This window comes from Chaetura pelagica, unplaced genomic scaffold (genome assembly GCF_000747805.2).
Source record: "Chaetura pelagica isolate M959 unplaced genomic scaffold, ChaPel_1.0 scaffold248, whole genome shotgun sequence".
Taxonomy (NCBI): domain Eukaryota; kingdom Metazoa; phylum Chordata; class Aves; order Apodiformes; family Apodidae; genus Chaetura; species Chaetura pelagica.
This window is the reverse complement of record NW_009954309.1, coordinates 2,228,331-2,250,551: the sequence shown is the minus strand read 5'-3', so window position 1 is coordinate 2,250,551 and position 22,221 is coordinate 2,228,331. Positions and strand designations below refer to the sequence as shown.

At 43.3% G+C, this 22,221-nt stretch overlaps 1 protein-coding gene across 1 annotated transcript in view; it reads left to right on the top strand.

Moving 5' to 3' along the window:
• The first annotated feature begins 1,087 nt into the window (after positions 1 to 1,087).
• Positions 1,088 to 22,221, top strand: part of PRDX3 (peroxiredoxin 3) — a 76,164-nt gene continuing 55,030 nt past the window's right edge. The window contains exon 1 of the mRNA XM_010003987.1: positions 1,088 to 1,165. Coding sequence (XP_010002289.1) covers positions 1,088 to 1,165 — 78 coding nt within the window. The remainder of the gene's footprint in view (positions 1,166 to 22,221) is intronic.

Here is a 22,221-nt window from a genome sequence, read left to right as displayed (position 1 = left end):
GCCTGGCTCACCCAACATGGCCAAACATTTCATTGCCTTCAACTGAGTTATCTGCAGTCTAGTTAATCCACAGTTTAGGAAAACTATCCACAGATCACTGAAGGACGACTAGAGTTTGTGTCTTCCATTTCACAACAGTAGCTCGGCTGTCATCCAAGTCCTTCTCAACAAGGGTACCAAGCTCTGTACACTCTGATTGCAAGGCCTTGAATACACAGCATGTGAAAGCTGTGAAAAAAACCTCCCCAAAATATTAAAAGTCAAACAATAATTGTCGGTGTCCTATTTCCACTCAAAATAAGTTTACATTTCTTCTACTCTTCCTCTTTCCAGCTTTCCTTTCCCGACTCCTGTCACAGAATACGCAGCTGTATGGAATTGTCATATTCAATTAAACAAATGGTCTGTCTAGTACAGGACACACTGCATGCAGCTCCAGATGGAGATCTTAGAAAGATGTTGCTGAAGTATTTGGAAATCAGGAAGTTTTTCCATACTGTATTAATTAGATTTGGCTAACAAAACATGAAAGAATATAGCTTCTGAAATTTCTTATTCCTTTTTACCATCTATGCTATTTAAATTCAGGTTGTTTTTATGCTCCTGGTAAATGCCCTGGATTGTTGGATGCCTTTTTGCCTCACATAGATTTGAGTTCCAGAGATTAACCACGTCTTTGTGCAGGAAAAGAGTACCAATTTTAAACACGGAACTGCTTACTCTCCTGGAGTATCTCTTCCTAATGTGAAAGCACAAATAAAACTTTTCCCTAAGAATTTTTCGTATCTAACTCATCTATCATCTCAGACAAACAGTTCCACCCTTCCCAGACCTGTTTCACATGGAAGTTCACCCAAGATTACCATTCTTGTTTCACATTGTTCCCACCTAACGTTTGGTTATACTAGCAAGTGAAAACAGTTTGTTTTCAAAGAATGAACGATAACACCTCCTCTCTGTCCTTCATCCTGCCCTTCTCACCTGGGAAAGCAGAAAAAAAAACAAACCAGGAAATCTGTTTTATCCTTACAAAGTCTTACATGATACTCCTGAGTAACCTGTGGTTAAAACAAGCACTTACAAGACCATGAGGAACCTCTTTATGAATCCCCTTCTACATCATCCCAAAGAACAGGAGAGCATGGGGCTGGAATTTCAAAAGCAGGTAGGTGCCCAGCATCCACTGGGATGCAATACTCCCACAAAGCAGACTTTAAAGGCTCCGGTTTATAAGATACAACAGAAAGCCCACAGCATGCCCTCAGAAGAGAATCACATTACATAGCTCCTCTTATCCATGCTAATCTGTCTTTATCTCCTGCAGCCTGTTTTGATGAACGTGACTCTCTGAATAGCCACAGAGCATGATAATGGTTTTGTGCCTATCTTCCCTGCTGTCACGCCATGTTTGCACATAAATCATCTGCACGCTGCCACGAATACATGAGCCTGACAAGTGCTGTGTAAACCATCCAATTGCTTTTTAGAAATGAACAGCAGATGTATTTCATTTTTAAGACTTCAGAACCACAGAGATGGCGATTTCATGAGCAAAAATGTAAGCCTCTCCCCAGCAGAGCCAGGCTGGCTTTGCTATCTGGATACCAGAGGGCAAAACATTTTGTATACAACTGGCATCTAAAGTCCTACCAACGTTGGCTTACAGAAGTCACTCTTTGGAAACAAATGTTTATTGCAGGAATATCTACCTCCTATTTAAGTAAGAGGTCAGGCAGTACTTGATGAGTAGCTAAAACTTGACTTCATTAACACATTTTATATGTTAAAAAGAATGTGTATGTTAATAACATGCTTTAATAACATCCCCTGCCACTGAAGGGAGAGAGGAAGCGAAGGCATTAGTCTTTGAAGTCTGATCCTCAGGGCTTGACTATCATATGTCAAGGCCATTTTGGTGCTACTCTCGGAATATAAAACAGTATATGTCTAGTCAGAGCATATTAAAAGGATCTTAACTAAATTGAAAAAAAAAAACACCTTGACTTCCTTCTGGTGGTGTCGAGTGGGCATCCGCAGTTGTGGCACTCCCTATACACGTTTGCATACATGCTCCATTGGGTATTTTAATGCACATTTTAGATTATTTCAACAAGTTGTCTTGGGTGTTGTGGGCCAGTCTATATACGCTGGGTGCATGTTTCACTGCTACACATGTTAACAGGGAGTTGTTTGGTGCTGTGACTTCCCTGGATGCAGTTGAATTTTCCCTTGCGTAAGCACCCTTAGTTTGTCTGTTATGGCGTCTCTTTCTTTTTTTGCCTTGTATTTTAACTGCATTGTGTTTATCTAAAGCTGATGAATGAGCAAAAAGAAATCATTGGCCTTTACACCACAAACAAAAACAATCCAGATGATACCAAGTATACTGAAGATTTACAATCCACTAAAAATCCAAACAAGCAGTAAATCTCATAACAATCAAACCAGCTATCATCTAAAATAGTAAAACTAAGCACAGCCCAAATTTTTTACTTCTTATTCTTGACCTCAAAGTCAGCTAGGCTTCTGGCACAAATCCAGGCAGTTTAGTTGTGTTTAAAATGCACTACCATGTATTGGATGGCTCAACAGGCTGTTGAGATGAACTGAGTTTGTGGCCTTGGACTGAAAGGTGCCTGGATAGCATTTAACATTGTAGTTGGCAACAAGAGCAAAAGAGACAATTCTTCCTTTGGAAGCACTTTCTGGACCCGTAAGGTCTCTTGGAGGAACATGCAGAGGCTATGATGTCTGAACCTGGGAGGTATCAAGAAATTTTATCCATCAGTGGTGTAGGTAACATTTGTCTGTAATGCTTCAGTATCAGTGATTACTATGGGGGACCCAGCTTTAGAACAGAGCTCTTAAGAATCAAGGTTATCACCTTGCTACAAATGTAAAATATCTCAGTGGAGTTTTCCTCCAAACTGGAGCTGAGAGTCAGTATTTCAAAAGTTCTAGAAAATTCTGATTTAAAGACATTGCAATATTTCATTTTGATAACATTTGAGTCATCTCAGTTCTCTAACGTCAAAACATTATCATAGAACATATCAAATAGAGTATTAAGATAGATTATATCAGGGAAACAAAATGAGTACAGTAAATTGACATTCTTTACTTTGTTAAAATGATGTTTCTATAGTAGACATTTTCCTGCAAACCTCTTAATTTTTGACAAAACTTCATTCTCAGAAAGGAAGATTCTTTTGTCAGAAATGTTCTCAACCATCACATATTTTGAAGCACACAAGAATTAAACAATGAACGTTGCCTCCCCATACCTGAATGTTCAAGTGAATCTATATTCCCACATTCTTTACCAGTTCCCTTAAGTTAATTTGCACAGCTGCAATTTACACTGAATGTAGGAGACCTGCTTCTCATACCTCCAGAGAAAGAATGCAAATCCCTGCTCCAGAAATCTTGCTTGAATAGGGCTTGATAACATTTTTCCAGGCAGGAACTCCTCTTTAAGCAAAGGCTCTTCAGCTTTAAAAACTTATTACCTGTTCTATACAATTATTACCCCATCTTACTAACATGAATATAGGCTGCTAACTAATGCTCCCAAAATCAAACCTGTAAACTCAAGTCAGTGCCCATCTACTGTCCCTGTAGGGCCCATTGACCACGCAGGTTGCCCAGGAGCATGTGTAAGTGGCATTTCTCAAGCAACCCAGACGTTCTTAGGGATGGCCCCTAAAGCCAAAATACCTTGAAAGGGACTCGTGGGTCCTAGTTGGACACAGAGAAATGACTAGAAATCTAAGAAGGCTCTGCCAACTTGGTGCTCCACATTGTGCAATTCTGATGCTTAGTGATACAAAGGGAAGCATGAGACAGGCAGAAGGAGCACGCAAGGGAACGTTGCCCTGGTACAGGTAAATACCTGGGGCACAGCTCTTCTGAAAACTCTGGTGTCAGTTCTAGAGGGAGAACACGCAAAAAACCCCAGCTCTGAGCAGGAAACTATGTGGGTTCTGTCTGTCCCTGTCAAAGAGCTGTGTGGGCTTTTTCTCCTGCAAATAGTTCTGCAGTCTCTAAAAAAAGAACTTAGCCTCTCTGTTCCTGACATTTGAGTTTTATAAGGAGTATTTCTGAACTGTGGGGAGGAGATCCAGCTGGATGGGAGGTGAGAATCTGAGTGTGTTCCTATCAGTCAAACTCTGAGAATTATGCTCTTTTCTGGGGCTTTTTGCCATCCCCTAAATAAACTAACCTACAGGGCTAAAGAAAAGAATTTTAGCAAACCTAATAAAAAATTAATGATTTGTGACAGGCTGTTTTATTAGGCCTGACTGATCTGTTAGTTCCACCTAACTGACAGAACTGGTAAAGCCTTGAGATGCTCTGATAAGAATCCAGAAATCCAGATGTGTTTTTCTTTCCGGACATAAATGGTTTATGTCTGAGTCAATAAAACAGTCATCAGAAAAGCAAGAAGGAACCAGTGTAGAGTCTCCACGAAGGAGACAGAAGAGTAAGTCCCCTCAAGCATCTAAATAACACACCTGAGTCCTCAGTCCTGCTCTGTGGTGCACAGACTGGCAGACCCCAAATGTTCAGAGATGCAACACAGAGGTCTCAGCTATACAGAGCCTGATGCCAAATGACTGCAGCCCCTCTGTGCTCCCTGTGCCTGCAAATACTCTACTGAGTTGCTGCATTACCAGGTTTATTCCTCCAGTATCACATTTAAACCACAATCTCTTCTCCCACATTTAATCCTACCAGAGATACTAGCCCAGCAAAGGTGCTGATGTGAAGTAGGAGGGCACTGAGCAAGTGTTATCAGGTGCCCAGTATGTTTTTGGCTTATGGTGTTTCTGTATTTTTGCAGTGGTCTAGAGGACCATTAAACCAGGGAGATAGCTCAGCAGTCTTAAGAAGTGTCCTTCAATGATGCCTTGCTGCATTCACCCTTCTCACGCAACTCTTTCAGGCAGTTGACATAAACAAGCTAAAAATTGTGCAAATTAGGCCAGGGACCTCCTGAGAACACGTGTATAGGCTATAGTGCCAGAACTGTTGTAGAGGAACATCTCTTCTGCAACCTGTGACCCTTCAGCACTTTCGCTTCCAGAGTCAGCCAGGAAGAAAAGTCCAGCATCTAAACGTGTCTTAGGTTGGATAACTTTCTGTCTGAGATTAGTATCAGCTGCATCTTTCTTTCCCATAAAACCAAATGAAGATCCTGTCCATCTTTCTGGCTCTCCTTGGTCAAATATCACATCAGATTCTCAACTACAGATGTATGCACAAAAGCATACATGAAATCCGAGATACATGGCAAGCCTTCCCACACACCGTAGGGGAAATGTGGGGAAGGGAATAAAACCATCCTGGAGTGCCCAGTGACAATGAGCATTTCCAATTGCAGTGCCTGGCTGGCAGAGGGGAAAAGGTGCTGGCACACAGTTTGGCTTTGGAGGAAAAATGCACTATGTGGAAAGGGGTGCACAAGGCTGATGAGATGGGACATGGTCAGCTTTAGGGGACACTTCTCCCTTACTTAGCTACAAAGCCTGGCCTTGTCCAGCAAAGGCTCCATTTTGTGGATCTCAGTGTCACACCCTGCTAAATCACCCCTGAAGTCACAGAAAACATCGTCCTCCAAAATCACTGCCAGCTCAAGATGTGAGGGTACACAACTGCATGCGTCAGCATTTAGGATCATTATTGTAAAAGGTTACAGAAGAGACCCAGGTTAATGGAGGTAATCTGTGATTATCTGATGTAACAGATTGCCCTGCCAGTGACTCATTCCTTCTGCCACAATATACTGTGGGTTGCAGCTGCAAATAGTGAGCAGGATGGAGCTGGCTTCCAAGCTAAGACTCTCCCTGTTGTCTGGAGAAACCCCTCTAAGAGAGGGTGCCAAGCCACCACCAGTGTGTGAAAGCCCAGCAGAGCTTTACGGAGGGGAGTGGGTCGTAGCAGTGTGCTACAGTCACTCATTCACGGGTGTTACTATAGCTACCAGTTGAAGGACTCAACAAGAAGAGCAGAAATAAAAAGAGAAAATTAGGAGGTAGAAGACAAAAAAAAAGAGGAAACTTGTAAAGCAAAGGAGAGGGTTCCTCTGATTAGTTAATGAAGTGCTGCTAAAGCAGGGACTGAAAAACGAGGCTTGAAGGCTGCATGGCATAAGTGTCAGATGATGCAAGTAGCTGGCCTGCTCTTGTCTTGCCTCTCCCACCACCCACCCTCAGAGCTGGTGGTGGTAAGCACCACCTTAATAAACACAAAACAGCAGCTTTGTGCCAGGGATGGATTAACTATTTCCTCATTGCTCACCAAGTCCTGCACTTTTACTTGTTCTCCCCACAGCCCTGGGGTCAGAATTAAAGCAAGGTATTAATCTGGGCCAGATGCCCCTAGGAACAGTGTGGAAACAAATGGTGAAGAACCTACCACCAGAGACTCCAGGAGAGAGCAAAACCTAGGTAATGTCATAGCCTGGAAGACAAAGAAGGAAACCATCAGCACACAGCGATCCCACACCACCCAGTATGACAACCCTGGCTCAGGTTCAGAGAAGTGCTGGATGTCCAAGCCAGCCCAACACACCACCAGCAGCTGCAGCCAGTGACAGACACTTCTAATACGTACATAAATCTAAATAAATGTATCATTCCCACTCACATGCTTTCCTGACATCCAACTTGCTGTTATCCTTGCTCAGAGATTAATGTCACTGTCTGGAACAGCTTATTAGCAATTTTTATTCTGAAGCATATACATTTGGCTGGTGGTGGGCAAAAGCTAAGTCTTTGAGTAAATAAAATACTCAGGCAGCTTGTGGGGAATGACAGAGAACAGATACCTGTGGGGTCTTTACCCTGACTCTGAAAGCCAATAATGGCAGGAGGTCAGAGATCACCAGCTTAATTGTCCGACGAATTAATGGTGACGAACGTCTGCTTCCCCTCTTGTTAAAACTGACACCAGATATTTCAAAGAAAGCAGAAGGGCACTTGGCCACAAAGGAATGTTTTGATGGCTGGAGCTGAGATTGTTGCCAGCCCCAGCCCATCAGAGGAGTGAGGGTCAAACAAAGTCACTGTAGGAAACTGTCGCTGACTCCAGCATGAAACAGAACCTTCTGGGCCCAGCCAAGCAGCCATGGGCTATCCTTCTCACTTTGGGGGAAAAAAATTGTTTCCTTATATTAAAAAATATATCTAGATATCAGCTCCAGATCTTTGAATATAAAGAGAGTGAAAAAAAAAACAAAAGTATGAGTTGCACCCTAAAAATCAGTTGGAGCTTGTTTCTTCCTATTTTGAAGAAAAATAGAGAACAACAGAAAAAAAAGTTATAATACCTAAATGTATTTTTTCTTTATGTTTTTCCTCTCCCCAAAATGTCCCTCTTTCATTGCCCTGTATAACCCTGGTTCAGCAATGCATCTCTGAGTGGAATGTGTTATCATGGGAGAAGTAACGAAACCAGGAAATAACTAGGGGACCATTTTTATCCAGTTACTGACATTTTGTGAAGCTGGCTAACATTTTCTGTTGAAAAAACTTCTTCTGCAGTTAAGAATGAGGTCTGCTTAGTTATTTTCTTTCTGTTGCTCAACCTCATTTCAATTCAGATTTTTGTGTGGAGCTGTAGGAACAAGGATGAAAGCTTCCCTTTGTCTCAAGGTGGTTGTGTTAGTTTTGAGCTGTTGTGAAACAGACCAAAGGGCACATCTTTGCCCTTCATCCGAATATATGTGAACCCCTCTGGTATTTAATTTAAGCTACGTAAACAAGGAACAAGCACTTTTTGAATTTTAAAACACCCTACTAGTCAGTTCCTGAGATCCATGAAGTGACTTTTTACATTGTAAGTCACCCCCCTCATTATGGGATGCCAATACCTTTACTTAATAACGTTAATATGTAACACCATCAACAAGGATGAACAACACTGAATCAGATGACTAAAATCTAAGTATTCTTTCAGCAGTGTATTTCCATAGAGGTCACGTCAACCAGGGACCAGACACACTGGTTTTCAAGTAAATCTATGTGCCCAGTCTCTGGCTGAGCTAATTATAATGGTGCCTTCAGTATTGCTGTCTTTAAGTGTCTGCCAGCATGTCCCTAACAAACCACCAGGTTCTTGTTTTTGTAGCCCAGATGGAAAAGTCTGATTATCAGGTCGGAGTCAATGCTATTTCCAAGGCCAGTGTACTTATATACCCTGTGAATCCAGCTTGCTGAGTTTCAATTAACAACAGAGAAGTTAGTGACAAGCCACCAAAGAACTGTCTGTTTGCTTGCTTCTCACTTCCATCATTCATCAATACCCGAGGGAGGAAGGCTGCTGGGTCTAAACAGGCTTCCCAAAGACATCACGTGGCCCTAAAGGGCCCAGGGAGGCATCTGGCTCAGCACTTCCAGTTTGCCTGACATGCCGCACAGCAAGTCGTGGTTTCAGAGTGGTCTGACCTGCACAGAGGTACCTGACCACCCAGCCAGCTGGCCCCAGGGCTCATGTCCTACCAGTTCAACACAACTAGCAGGGGCTTTTGCAGCAAAAGCCTTTGAGCTGCTGCTCAGGCAAGGGCAGTAGTCAGGGTGCAACCAACACTGACTGTGGCGGTGCTGGCACAACAGGGCAGTGCACCCCTGCAGTGCTGGGGGCATGACTGGGTATGGAGTCAATCACACAGAGAGTGATTCTGATAAATGAGGTCATGATTCTGATAAATGAGGTAGATACACTCTTTGTGTGGCACTGAGAGTCATGCTGGAACTGAACCAACCTACAGGGAAGACACAATCTCTGCTGCAAGAAACATTTTCTGTTCAGGTGTTTTATAAAATCCATATTTTGGGTTGTTATTTTCATTCCTTTCAGGGTGCCAGCACAGAAAAAAAGAAATTCAGCACTTGTTTTAGATAGTATTTTGATTTTTTAAACTCACGAGAGCAAAATCCCAGGCAATTACACAGACAATCCAAGCCTCCTTATCCCATTCAACTCCCCCAGCGACGCATGCTCTGCACTGTGCAAAGCAACACAGCAGCAAACACTGATCTTCGTGTCTAAGCATCCAAGCCCAAGTGGCACATGTGCTATTTTAGCACCTCCTGGGACCTCTCTGGGAGATAATGTAATTAATATTATTTTGGTGACGGCTATTTACCACATTCCCACTGGGAAACTGCAATCTGTGCTTATGGAACTTGAACCCAATTAATACTCAACTTCCTACCCGTTTCAGGTGTCTCCTAATTTAAAGCTACATTTACAGACAAAACAGGTCAGCAACTCTTCCCAGTGAGCCAAACAGTATCCTAATCACTTGTGTTTAATAGGAAACAAATGACTGAGCACTGATAAAGTTTGCCATTACGCTTTTGAGGAAAATAAAAGTGACTACAGAACAATCTGATAACAAGAGAATTTGCTTCCTGTGTAACTCGATATTTATAAACCTTCTCAGTAAGGGGGCAAAAAGGAAATAATTTCAGCTGGCTAAAGTTAACATTCTAAATCACATTTTAAAACGACAACAAAACCAGGGCCCCAGCTGAAAACAGAGCTTATGGGAAAGCTAGGCAGAACCAAGAGGAGGCAGGAAGCCCACATTCAGGTTCCCTCTGCTCCTGTGGCTCAGGCCTGTGGACACGCTCTGCACCTTGCACGGCCTCTCCAGCTCCTCATAGCAGGGGGAGAAGGTGGAGGCAGGACTGTCCTGGCTGGCTTTTCTGTCTTCAATGGAATGAATGGATTTAATAGCAGTAAAGACACAAGGGGCTCAGATGTATGAAAGCAAAGGATTTTTTTTCAAGCTAAGGGCTAGACTTTCAGCCTCACCATACTAAGAATTTCAGTTCTTTTCCATGCTTTTGTATATTTAATCCTCTTGAAGTGCAGGCAATGATTGCCCTGCAGCCTGACTAGAGTCTCAAGAGCAGAACCAGTTCTCCACCTCAAGTCCAGCTATGTCAAGCACCTACAACTCCAGCTGATTTTAGGGGGAGCCCTGCATGCCAGCAAGCCCTTAAAAAAGCCCCATGAGAGAGGGAGACATAAGGATCCTAACTGAGGACTTCCCTCTGCACAAAATGATATGTCCAGATTGTTTCTGGAGTAAGTGCTGGTTTCTAAGGCTTTCTGGTACGGAAGTTTTTCATGGGAGAGTAACAAGGGAGATGTTGAAGAGTGTTTACAGTGACAGGAAAAGCAAATATAAATTATTTGTATTTTATGCCAAAAATGCAGCGTTCTCAGTTATTAAAAAAAGAAATGTTAATCTCCCAGAAGTGGAGAAGCAAAGAGAGAGGTAGAGAAGTAGAAGGTGTGTCTACTTTGTTTCACGTTTTCCATGTTAGTAAATGGCAAAGTTTGCACTTTGCTGCCTTGGCTTCAGGTATCAAAGTAAAGTATTTCTGAGTTGCTTTTAAAGTATATTAATAAAAATAATAAAACAACACATCCCTTGGCTGTTCAGCCGTGCCCTCTACTTAAGGACCCAAAAGCTTTTTGCAAACAAAAATAGCAAAAGCTTTTCCAGCTTAAAGATGAATTTTGGACTCACATAAATTAGCATGACTTTTACAGTCCTGTTGAGACACTCCACATGTACAACTGGGAAAAGAAATTATCACAGACCATTTAAATGCACAGATCTAATTAGGAAAAAAAAACACCCCAAAAATCAACAAAACAAAACCAGACCCATTGCTCTTGAAAAGTTTTCCAGTTGATACTGTCACAGGACCTAAAATAACTAGGACTGCTAGACGCTAGAAGGAAAAGTATTCTAAAAGTATTCTTTAATTTCTTTTTACTCTGCTTGTTTTAAGCAGCCCAGCTTTGTAGAGAAAAACCACAGCCTGCTGCTGTATGTGCTGTGCACACACAGGGGTGGTGTGCATCCCCTCCACCAACTCTGAACTGTGGGTTGCTTCTCAAGGGGGTTGCACACCACGTTCCTACTGCTGGGAGGAGAACAAGCAGCTGGAGAGAGCAAGAAGACCTGCTGAGAAAAAGGCCCTTTACCAGACAATCCAGTGACACCCATATTTCATTACTTCTACTGCTCACAGGAGAACTGGTTTAACATTTGGTTTTTTGCAATGCCTGGAGGCCAACCAGTTCAGCACTTCTTTGTACAAGCAATGCACAAACACAGATCCCATCCCCAATAGGGTTTCCAGCTCACAGTACAGCAGCCAAAAACACTCCCTGTGACATCCCAGGCCTGTTGCTGTCACTGGGGATGCTGCCTTTGCTTTCAGAAAGAGCTAGGATTTCATCCCCTGTGGCTCCAGAAGGTCACAATTTTCCCACTCATCAATGCAACTGCTTTCTGAGAGAGAGAGACATTTTTCAAAACAGGGCGGTATTCCTGAAAAAACACAAAACGTTGTCAGGAAAAATCAAGGACTGTAAATTCAGTGTCTTCCAGAGCTGACTACATTTCAAATATATTTAATAAAATCGTGAAGACAGAAAGAACATAAAAGAGTAAGGGGGAGTCAGAAAAGTTCTTTTCCTTCACTTTTACCTTGCCATCTCTTGTCTGTCTTCCCCAGTTCTGTCCATCTCTATCATATCAAGCATTAACTACTCATTTTAATTTTCCAGGTTTGTCCTCTTTTCACCTCCAAACCCTTATTGACTATCAACATTCACCAGCCTTTGATGCAAACTCAACTACAACTTCTCCACATCCTTCCAACTGTTGAAAGCAATGCAATGAATAAAAGGTCTAGAGCCTGTTGCTCTTCCCCCATTTCAAGGAAATACCTCTAGGAGTGGACAGTAAAGTCCTATTCTTTCTCACTTCTTCTCTCTCTCTCTCTCTGGTCCATGAACCCTAAATTCTCTTCTGCATACTTGCACACCTTTGACAAGCAGAAAACCCTCACTACAAGCACCACCAGCCTAATCTGCTGTCTGGTGTCTAGGACATGTAGGACTCCCATCAGGATAAGGCAATGTCTCATGTTTCCTTTATGCAGGTTCCAACCACCAGGATACGTAACTATGGGGGTTTTGGAAAGAGTTTCTGGCCTGTATTGAACAGTCCCTGCACCAAGTTGTGCCTAAGCCCTGTACAGACCTGGTGTAGTTCAAAATTGTACCCAAAAATGTCCTAACCACAAACAGTGTGTGCCAGTGCTCCACCCTCCTGCTGAGGCTGGGCTTAGACCACTAAGACATTCTCTATGATACAAAGAAGAAAATCTTTGTTGGTTTGACTTATCATGGCCAAAGTTTCACCATAAACTGGCCAGAACCTCCAGCTCACACCTATGAACTCAGTCATATCTGGATGTCTTTCACCCAGTGCTGGCACAGGCATGGACCCATCTCTGGAGAGTAAAATATAAGGGATGCAGCCTGGCATTTGAAATCACTGGCCACAGGCCTGCTCACCCTCTTCAAGAGCTGACACATTAAGACAACTGAATAAAAGGAATTCATGGCAATTTGCTCACACAAAAATAGCCAAGAATAGGATTTAGTCTTGCCCTGAAATCCAAGGGAGATACAATGCAGATGTCTTTCATCTATATGACCTTTTCCACTAAGACAAAAGGGAGACAGGATATTAAATCACAGTTTAAGATTTTTATTACTCTTGGCAAGCATTTACTTATTATGGGTTTGTTTGGTTTGGGACTTTGTTTTTGGGTGAAGGAGTGTTATTTTTTGCACTTTTCATGGAACTTCAGCTGAAATACCATAAAAAATGTCTGAGACCAGTTATTCCGGGTGATTTGCACATTTCCAAAGCCACAAGCTGACTCCCCTTCCAACTCATATGGCTTAAACAAGTGTGTTTAAACCAGGACAACCACGTGACATGAATGGCAGCAATTAATTTTTCACCAAGTCATGTAAAACCTTGACAGCACATGCAGTTACTTTAGGGGGACAGCAAACCTTTTAACTAGCAGATCCAGATCAGAAAATATGCTTAAAGCCCATAGCATGCCCAATGCAAATCCTTCATTGACTGCAGTGGAGAACACACAGTGACAGCAGGACACAGCACAAGGAATGTGGGAGAAAGCACAGATTAACTGCATTTATCTCCTTAATTTGCTTATATCCTTCACTAGAGAAGAGCTCTCCCTGGCATGCTCAGCTTACCTTACAGATGACTGAGCAGACAAGAGGACAGGGATGCTACTAGGAAAGATAATCCAGAGGAAAGGACATTAACCTCTGACCCAGGGAAGATTAGTTTTTCTTCTAGCACAGATTTCTCATGTGATTTTAAGCAAAGAGTTAGACTATGTAAATACCTTCTGAAACTAAAGGCTCATGATCACAGCTGGACTCAGGTGAGATAGCTGAAGCAGATAGGGGTCTGTACACCCAGCTCTTCTGCCAGAGGCTATTACCCTTGAGGAGCATGAGATTTAATGGACTGTGCTCCTAATTTAACAGCTGCTGAAATTCACATTATCATACCAGGCTAGAAACTGTGAGTACAGACACACATCCTACCCACCTACAACCTCAAGGCAGAGCCCTTCATCTTGCCCTCAAGCAGTTCCTAGCACATAACATGAACTGAGGGTACTTCCTAAGCTTCCCTTTGATATTGAGGGGTCTAAATACATTAAAGACTAGGAAGCCCTAACACCAGATGGAAATTCTCAGTGGAACATTTTTCCCTCAGAAAATACCAATCAGCCATAAGTAAATGTTTCACAGATGTGTCAATTCTGATAATTTTTTTTTTTTCTAGGAAAAAAAATAATCCTTTTTAAAAGAAAACTTAAAGGGTTTTCAGTAATGTTTAAATGGTCTGGTTTAACCTTTCATTCCAATCTGTTCTTCATCCCTTTTAAAACACTGTGTTATATCATACTGAATAAAGTTAAAATGTTATCATTTATTAGCAAATGAAACATAGAGGCTGAGTGAAAACATTTTTTTCTCAGATGTATTTTTCACAGCCAATTGGAAATGTCTGCATTCCCTTTGTCTCAGAATAGAAATATGTTTTCTTGAATTCTGGGAAGAAAAACAAGTAAACAAACAAACAAAACCCCCAAAACAGGACAAGAGCAAAACTTTTGGCCCTCAAAACCTCCCTAAGGCCCTGAGCTCTCGCAATCACGAGGGCAGGTGAGGACAGGCTGGAACTCCGCGTGCTCTTGCGCAGTGACTAAAACACGACATGGGCCAAATGCAACCACATGATTCTTCCAAAACGAGAACACATATGGCTGAGCATTTCTGAACAGTCAAAATCTGCTCACACTGAAATCAATGGGCATTCTACTCTTGACTTGTGTGGAAGCAGGGTGAAGTCAACGCTGGAAGAGCAGGGAAAATCCCAGCTGGAAATCAAGCCCAGCATTCCCCCGAAAGATTATTCATAAAGTGTGTGCAGACGTCACGAGAAAACAGAAGGTGCTACAGAGCTGTTATTTTTAAGCTGAGGGTGAGAAACCAGGCAGTGAAGCGTAGAGCAGAACTTCTTGCATTGCTTTGTCACCATTCTTGTTAAGGAGCACAGGGAGATTATTTTAAAGAGAAAGCACACATAGTTATCTCTGTTCCTGCAGTTCAGAACAGACCTGGTTTTCAATGTGATGTGAATTTGTACAGTTTTTTCAACACTTCTGAATTTTCTGAAATCGTTTCTTTCTGGTTACTGTTTTTCTAAGACCCACCCAATTTTCAGAACTGTAAAAAATGCCCAAGATTACTTCTCTAAACTACCTAGAAGACATCAGAATATATGCTCTCCAGTCCATGTCTTGTACAGAATTTAAATCAGGTCCTAGCTGCCTGCAATGCTTTTGCAGAATTGGATACTGTGTCTACCTTCATTGGCCAAGAGCAATCAATTTGGAAAAGCCGAGGCAGACACTGAAGTGGATCACAGGGAGCATCTGTGCACAAAGATAGATTCCAGTTTTAATCATCAGCATCACAGGACTGTAATCCTCAAATCCAGGCATGAGTAATTATCAGTATAAGAGCATAATTTATTCCTTGTAGTCAGACACAAGATGGATATCTCTTTGGGTACCAGTTAGATCGTGATACTTATTTTAGAAGGTTTAGCAAGAACATTGATCATGTAAGAAGCAGTAATAGTAGCAGGCAATCTGAGCCACCAGATGAGTTTAATAAAGGGCTCCACTAAAGTTAGAAATGTGCTCTTATTGTGAGTGGGATAAAAAATATGTATGAATGCAAAGCAGCTTCATGGACTTCCGACACTAACATTAATAGATTTAAAATCTCTCACCCTCATGCATGCATGCATACCCTCATGCATGCAAACTTTTGGACTATGTTACTTCATTCACCAAGGAAAAAAAAACAAAACACGAGCAAAAAACCGTGGGATTTCCACACAAGCACCCTAGATTAATACTTAATGTAACTGTTGGCACTCAGGAGTAGTTCTGCCTCAGTTACTCACCTGTTTGACACTTAACAAGGAAAAACCCAGAAACATCTGTCTGTATCTCACACTGAATGGTAGCCACCACCTCAATAAAGTCACTGACAGTTTACAGTTTGTAAGCACCAGAGCCTGATCCAATATCTGGGACCTTCATTTGCTCTGAGCTCAGTGTGATGTTCTCTAAGCACCAAGCCTTCCTTCCCTGTTCCTGCTCATCCCACCCTCAGCCTCAGCTGCCTGGTTTGTGCAGCTGGACAAAAGCAGTCACTCCGTGTGGCTGTGCTGAGGTGTAAACTATATCAGAAAGGAATTTGGTTGTGCTTATCCCAGCAGTCCCAAGCACAGCTGCGACACCCGCGATTCGGGCTTGCGGAGAACACGCATCGTTACAGCTTCACCCTTGGGCATTCACCAAGAGAGAGATTTGGTTTTCTAATTGGCTCAATATTTTGAAAAGGTAAATGGTGAATACCACCAGGCTCAGCAGCAACATGAGACAGGATGAAAGCAGTACAAACGGCCTGGTTATAGTCTCAGCTTCATAGGATGAGCCACAGGCTGATTGACTTCCAACGCCAGGAGGAAAGTGTCCTGCAAAGACACCCTCCCTGGCGGAGCTGCGGGGAGCGCCCAGGGACACCTCTCCTGCCTTTGGTCACCTCATTTGGCTTTTGGCCTCAGTGAACTATGGTATATTTCTGTACAGCTACAAACCTCATTTGCAGGGTGATACGTTTCCCGCAGAGTTAGGAACTCACTTCCTTCACTGCACAGAAGAAATAAACAGTTCTTTGAAATGGCAGCATTTCATCTGCATGAGGTAGATGCTGTTCCAAATCTATGCTCGGCAAAACGTTTATTTCTGCACAGCACTTCCTCAACAAAAGCAGCTTTGTAAGTGGAATTCAATAATAACAACAAATCTGATACTTTCTTTTTAAACCTATGTACTTGGTCCTCTTGAATACAGGGGGAAAAAACAAAGCAGCAACATCCATCATTAGGTTAAATACAATTGGTCACACTTAACCTCTGATAATTTAACCACACAGTACCTTTTCCTCATATAAGCAGCAGTAACTGTAATGCAATCTCTTAATATCACAGAGGCCAGTGATGGCTGAGCTGTGGAGTATGACCTCCAGGTTTTTTACTTAAAAGCCCTGGGTGATGAGCACAACATGCTGCAGCCACTGACTGCTGTTCGGGTGCAGCACTGACAGATGTTCCCATCCAGATCTGCAAGGGAGAATGAATGAAAAGCCTCCACACCACTCCTGCCTGCCAAGCAGCACAGCTTTAAATGCAACCCAGACTCACATCCTTCTATAGGCTGCTGATACAGCTCCAAATACCCCTCCTGCAAGCAGTCTACCTTTTCTATTTTTCTAAGCATGCCATTGTTTCAAGTCCTTTCTGGCTTTTATGCAAAAGCAGAGACATAATTCTCCTGCTTGCAGGGCAGAGTGTGACCTCAGTCTTCTGCTCCCCCCGAAAGAGTTTGCTCAGTCCTAGCTATCAGAAAGCTGCCTTACGCAGGGTCTCCGCTGTTAACCCAAGACAAAAAACATCATTATCTGAAAAAAGCAGGTCAGATATAAAAAAGGCTGTGTCGGAGGGGAGCTCCTGACAGCTCTCTGTATGGTGTGTCACACCTGTGAGCTCTGAGGAGCTCTTGGAAAACCTAAATCCTGCTTGTGGTGCAGGTTTCAGCAACACGGACCAGAGGGTTAAAATAGTTATACATAGTATTAACCATTGCTTTACTGAGGGGAAAAAAAAAGGCATGTGTATGGGGCTCAGCACAGATGAGCTCTGTATGAGCAGTGACCTGCACAGGCAGCACAGCATGGGGCAGAGCAAGCCCACTGTGAGGGCTCCCTGAGAGCAGAGCTGCACTAGCTATGAGCCCACGCTAATTAGCCTGGGCACGATGCCACCCTGACACGGCACTGCTGCTTGTATGTCTGCAGCTAACCTGGCCCCTGTGAAGCCAGGGATCTTTGCACCCTGCTCCTCTCCATGTGCAAACATGCCCAGAGTCAGCAAAGGGACAAAGGCCTCGCCTGTCAGCAGGTTTCCCTCTGCAGTGGAGTTTTTCAGCCTCACTTGGTCTGCTCCTGGTTCTTCTGGGACCCAAGAACTGGGAAGAAACCTTGAGTTGCCCAGTTGAAACATACCCCAGCACCCTCAGAAATGCATCTGCACAACCAGTCTTTTGAGAAAAGCTGCTTATTACAAATATCATTACAGAAACAACAGACCAACAGCACAATCTGGTAACACTACGGTATAAATTCAACTGGTATTACGTAAAGTTAACTTGGTTTCTGAGCTTTCATCTACTCTCAAGCATGATGCTGCTTCACACTTACTTTCCTGCTGCTTTGCAGCACACTGGTCACATATATGTTTTATCTCCACTTTATCATGTACAACCTTTACAGGTGATGTAGCTGTAAAACAATAATGGCTGTACATAGCACTAATGAGTTTTGGTCACAAGCAAGAGATGACATAGGTTCGAAAAGATGCATGTATAACAGCTAAATGACAGTCTTCTGTAGCAAAATCAGGAGGGAAGGGAATGCTGTCAGTATGCCAGCAAGCACAGCCAGTGATTTTCATGGCTGGACTGCTGTACCTGGTGGAACATTGTACTAGAAACTTCTGTACACAAGGCCTAAGTAGGACCCCTGAAGAAAGTGATGCCCATCCCAACCTTTACAGGTGATGTAGCTGTAAAACAATAATGGCTGTACATAGCACTAATGAGTTTTGGTCACAAGCAAGAGATGACATAGGTTTGAAAAGATGCATGTATAACAGCTAAATGACAGTCTTCTGTAGCAAAATCAGGAGGGAAGGGAATGCTGTCAGTATGCCTGCAAGCACAGCCAGTTATTTTCATGGCTGGACTGCTGTACCTGGTGAAACATTTTACTAGAAACTTCTGTACACAAGGCCTAGGTAGGACCCCTGAAGAAAGTGATGCCCATCTGTGCAGATGATGTATCACATTACAGAATTTAATAAATATTAGTGACTGTACACTTCAGACCTTAGAAGGCATAGACAAAAGCTGAATCTTCCATCTGACCTCTCAGACCTTCTGGTGACAGGTACCAGCACAGCTAAGCTTGCATGTGCTGTCAAAGGCTGTAAGGACTCAGGAGAAGGGCTGGTTTAGGGACTCATGGATGAACTATATCTACAAAGCAAAAAAAAAAGCCCCTTGCTTAGACAACAGGTAAACATTATCAATGAAATACGAAGGGACAGAGATTTATAAAGGTCCTTACCAGCTCAGCCTACTTCAGGGTCTAAGCTTATTCATAAATGTTTTGCCATCGCAAAGGAAGGAACAAGATGTTAACTTACAGCCAACAGAATCATCCTTTCCTGTATTCCTCCAGCCTAGACAGACTGGGACAGGTATGTTAGAACAATATAGTAAGTGATAATCTTTGATATACATAAGACAATGCTGATGGGGTTTTCAGATGATTCACATACACAGCTGTAAGTTATTGCTTAAGATTTCTCAGCCTCTATCACAACATTCGTTCATTGTTTCTGCTTGATATTTCAGAAAACAGCATTTGAAAATGCCTACTGAAGTGTTTAATATGAACCTGGGGAAGAGACAAATGATAGATCATATCCTGAAGTACAAGATCTAATTTTCATTTTCTTACTCTTCCCACGCAAAACCACAAACTTTGTAAATCATGATAGTACCAGGTTTTTTCAAAATCTTTCTACAAAAAAATATGACTCCCTGCCAAAAAGCTGCAGCAGCAAGCTCCCTGGGTTAACTCCTCTTATGTATTCTTTTTTTTTTTTCAACCATTAAGTATTGTTTAATTCTTTTCAGCCTGTTGGAATATGCTTGGAAGGAAAAATGTGATGGTAAAGCTTCACTATGATTTTTACGCAGTATTTTTTCTATTCTCCAGTTACCTCTTTTATAAAAAAAAGGCACACATGCGTTTCCAAAATATTCCGATCGATTAAATTAAGGCTTTCCCTCCAGTTCTACTTCTTTTTCTCCTCTCCCCTTAGGACTTCACATAAACTGCTGGTTGTCTAGATGCCAGGGGAAATCAAGAATTAAAATACAGAGCCATCCAAAACATCCTCAAGACCGTAGCCTGACACTGCGGTTTCTGTCAGCGACCACACTTTCATCTTATTGGGATCCCCTTGGAAAAAAAAAAACTCTACCACTGTTGGAAGCAAAACTTGTGCCCAATTCATGGAATACATGAATGCAATATAAACCCTCAAAGGCCAAGAAATTCCACAGACACCGCATGGATTAGCTGTGATAACATCTTTTTCCCATAATATTGAATGGCGACAGAAATAAATGAGGAATGTTTTCAACATCTCGACATCCGGGGCCAGCCCAGCCCCTGGAGCAGGGCAGCGTGTGTGCTGCTGCATGGGAAGAAGCTGCCCAAAAGCTGGCTTGCCTCAGAGAGGAAAAATCCACCTCACGGAGGGAAATCTCTGGAGGGCACAGAGCCTTCACAGCATCATTTCTCTGACACTTGCTCTTCTTGCACCTCTGCTGTTACAGACCTATACTTCAGGCAAGCTCCAGCAGAGCACCCATGGGCTGTCTCTGGTTTGTTCCTTGGGACTGGACTAACAATGCAGATCCAGAGGGGCACATTCTATTTGAGATGGTGACTTTGCTGGAAAGCATAGCTCAAAGCAAAAGATGTTTATCAGTTGCTCCCTGTCCAAGGCTTTGCTTTCCAAATGCCCCTTCCACATGCTTCAAGCTTGCTGCAGGGGGCAATACCTGAAGGACCTGTGCAGAGGCATATGTCTAAGATCCCCCAGCCATGATACCTTTCCCATGTCACACAAGTATTCTTCTCATAGAATATTTATGTGAAACCCTGCAGGGCAACATAACTGCAATCCTGTTAATTTCCTGTTCATCATTTATTAGCATCTTGTGTCCCACAGAGAGCTCTTCATACCCCATAGGCAGGATGTTGGTCAGTGAAGTGAGGAAGCTTCCAGGCTGCCATAATCCATCCCTGGCTGAGACTCTCATCAGTGCCCCGATGCAAACCCAAGGAGGGTTATGTCAAGAACTCGTGTGGTCTTGTTTGTTATTGAATGTGGAGATGACACTATGCATCATATTAATCTCTGGTGCCACTCTCATCTCAGCCCAGTGATGGTCAGGGTGGATTAATCCACAGCCTGTCCTCATCTGAGACATGGGTACCACACACAGACAATGGAGAAGCTGAAAGCTCTTTAGGGGCTCTCTTCACATTTCATGTTAAGCAATGGTGTCCCATCCCTTCCCAGATGCTCTCAGAAGTTTTCCACACTCTGTTGATCTCCTTACGCCACACGCACCAGGCACGGCAGCTCATTGCAAGGGAGACTTCCCACAGCAAGCCCAGAGAACCCAGTGGAGAATTTATGACATCTCCCTCCTGAAGCCCAGACAAACCAGGAGGGAGAAGAAGTGACTCTCAGAGTCACTGATGGACAACAGCAAGTTCAAACAGACACGTGATGGCCACAGCCACAAAAAAACATGGAGAGCAGAGCTCCTAGCCTCAGTTGTGAGCTCCTTCCACAGAAAACAGATCTCATCCTCCTCAGTGTTTTTTTGGCATCCTTTGCTGAGGCCTGTTGATGAGAATGGCAAGGTGCCTGGTTAGGAGCTGGCTCCAGGCTTGTCCCCTGCCAGGCATGCCAAGTCAGGTGTGACTGCACATCTCAGACAGCTCCTTGCCTGCAGCATGGGGAATGGCCCTTTCTCCCACCACACGTACCTCATTCCATGGAAATACATGTCTTCAGACCTCCCAGGCTAGGACAGATTTGGCAAATTTATGACATCTCCCTCCTGAAGCCCAGACAAACCAGGAGGGAGAAGAAGTGACTCTCAGAGTCACTGCTGGACAACAGCAAGTTCAAACAGACACGTGATGGCCACAGCCACAAAAAAACATGGAGAGCAGAGCTCCTAGCCTCAGTTGTGAGCTCCTTCCACAGAAAACAGATTTCATCCTCCTCAGTGTTTTTTTGGCATCCTTTGCTGAGGCCTGTTGATGAGAATGGCAAGGTGCCTGGTTAGGAGCTGGCTCCAGGCTTGTCCCCTGCCAGGCATGCCAAGTCAGGTGTGACTGCACATCTCAGACAGCTCCTTGCCTGCAGCATGGGGAATGGCCCTTTCTCCCACCACACGTACCTCATTCCATGGAAATACATGTCTTCAGACCTCCCAGGCTAGGACAGATTTGGCAATAGGGGGGGTTCAAATATGAGACTCAAAAAACCCAATAAAGTCTTAGGTCTGAAATAGCAGGTGGCTGAATGCAGGGACCTCACTTCTCTGTTAAGACTTCAGGCTGGTTATGAAGAAGTGGAGCATGTGGAGAAAAGGATCAGCTTGACCTGCTAGAACTGCCCAGGGATTTGTGTCTGCAGGCAGGATGATGCAGTCACCCCACAGAGGTTACAGGGGTTAGTGTAAAGGGAATTGCTGTTGGCATCCAAAGGATACCCGACATGAGACTGAAGGAGACAGGCCATTAGGCTGTTCCTCAACAGTCAGCTTGGGAAGGAACACCACTTGTACTGATTTGATGAGCCCATAGAGCAAAGTGGTGCTTCCACATGAAAAGCAGCAGTGTGACACGCTGTTCCTGGTGCCCCAGCTCCCTCCAGGTCTGTTTCCATCCCTGGGCTTGAGAGCAAAATGGATGCTTTGCACTGAGATGAACCAGAGCCCAACTCCTGCTGACAGATTCATCGCTTTGAGGAGAGTGTTTGGTTGCTGG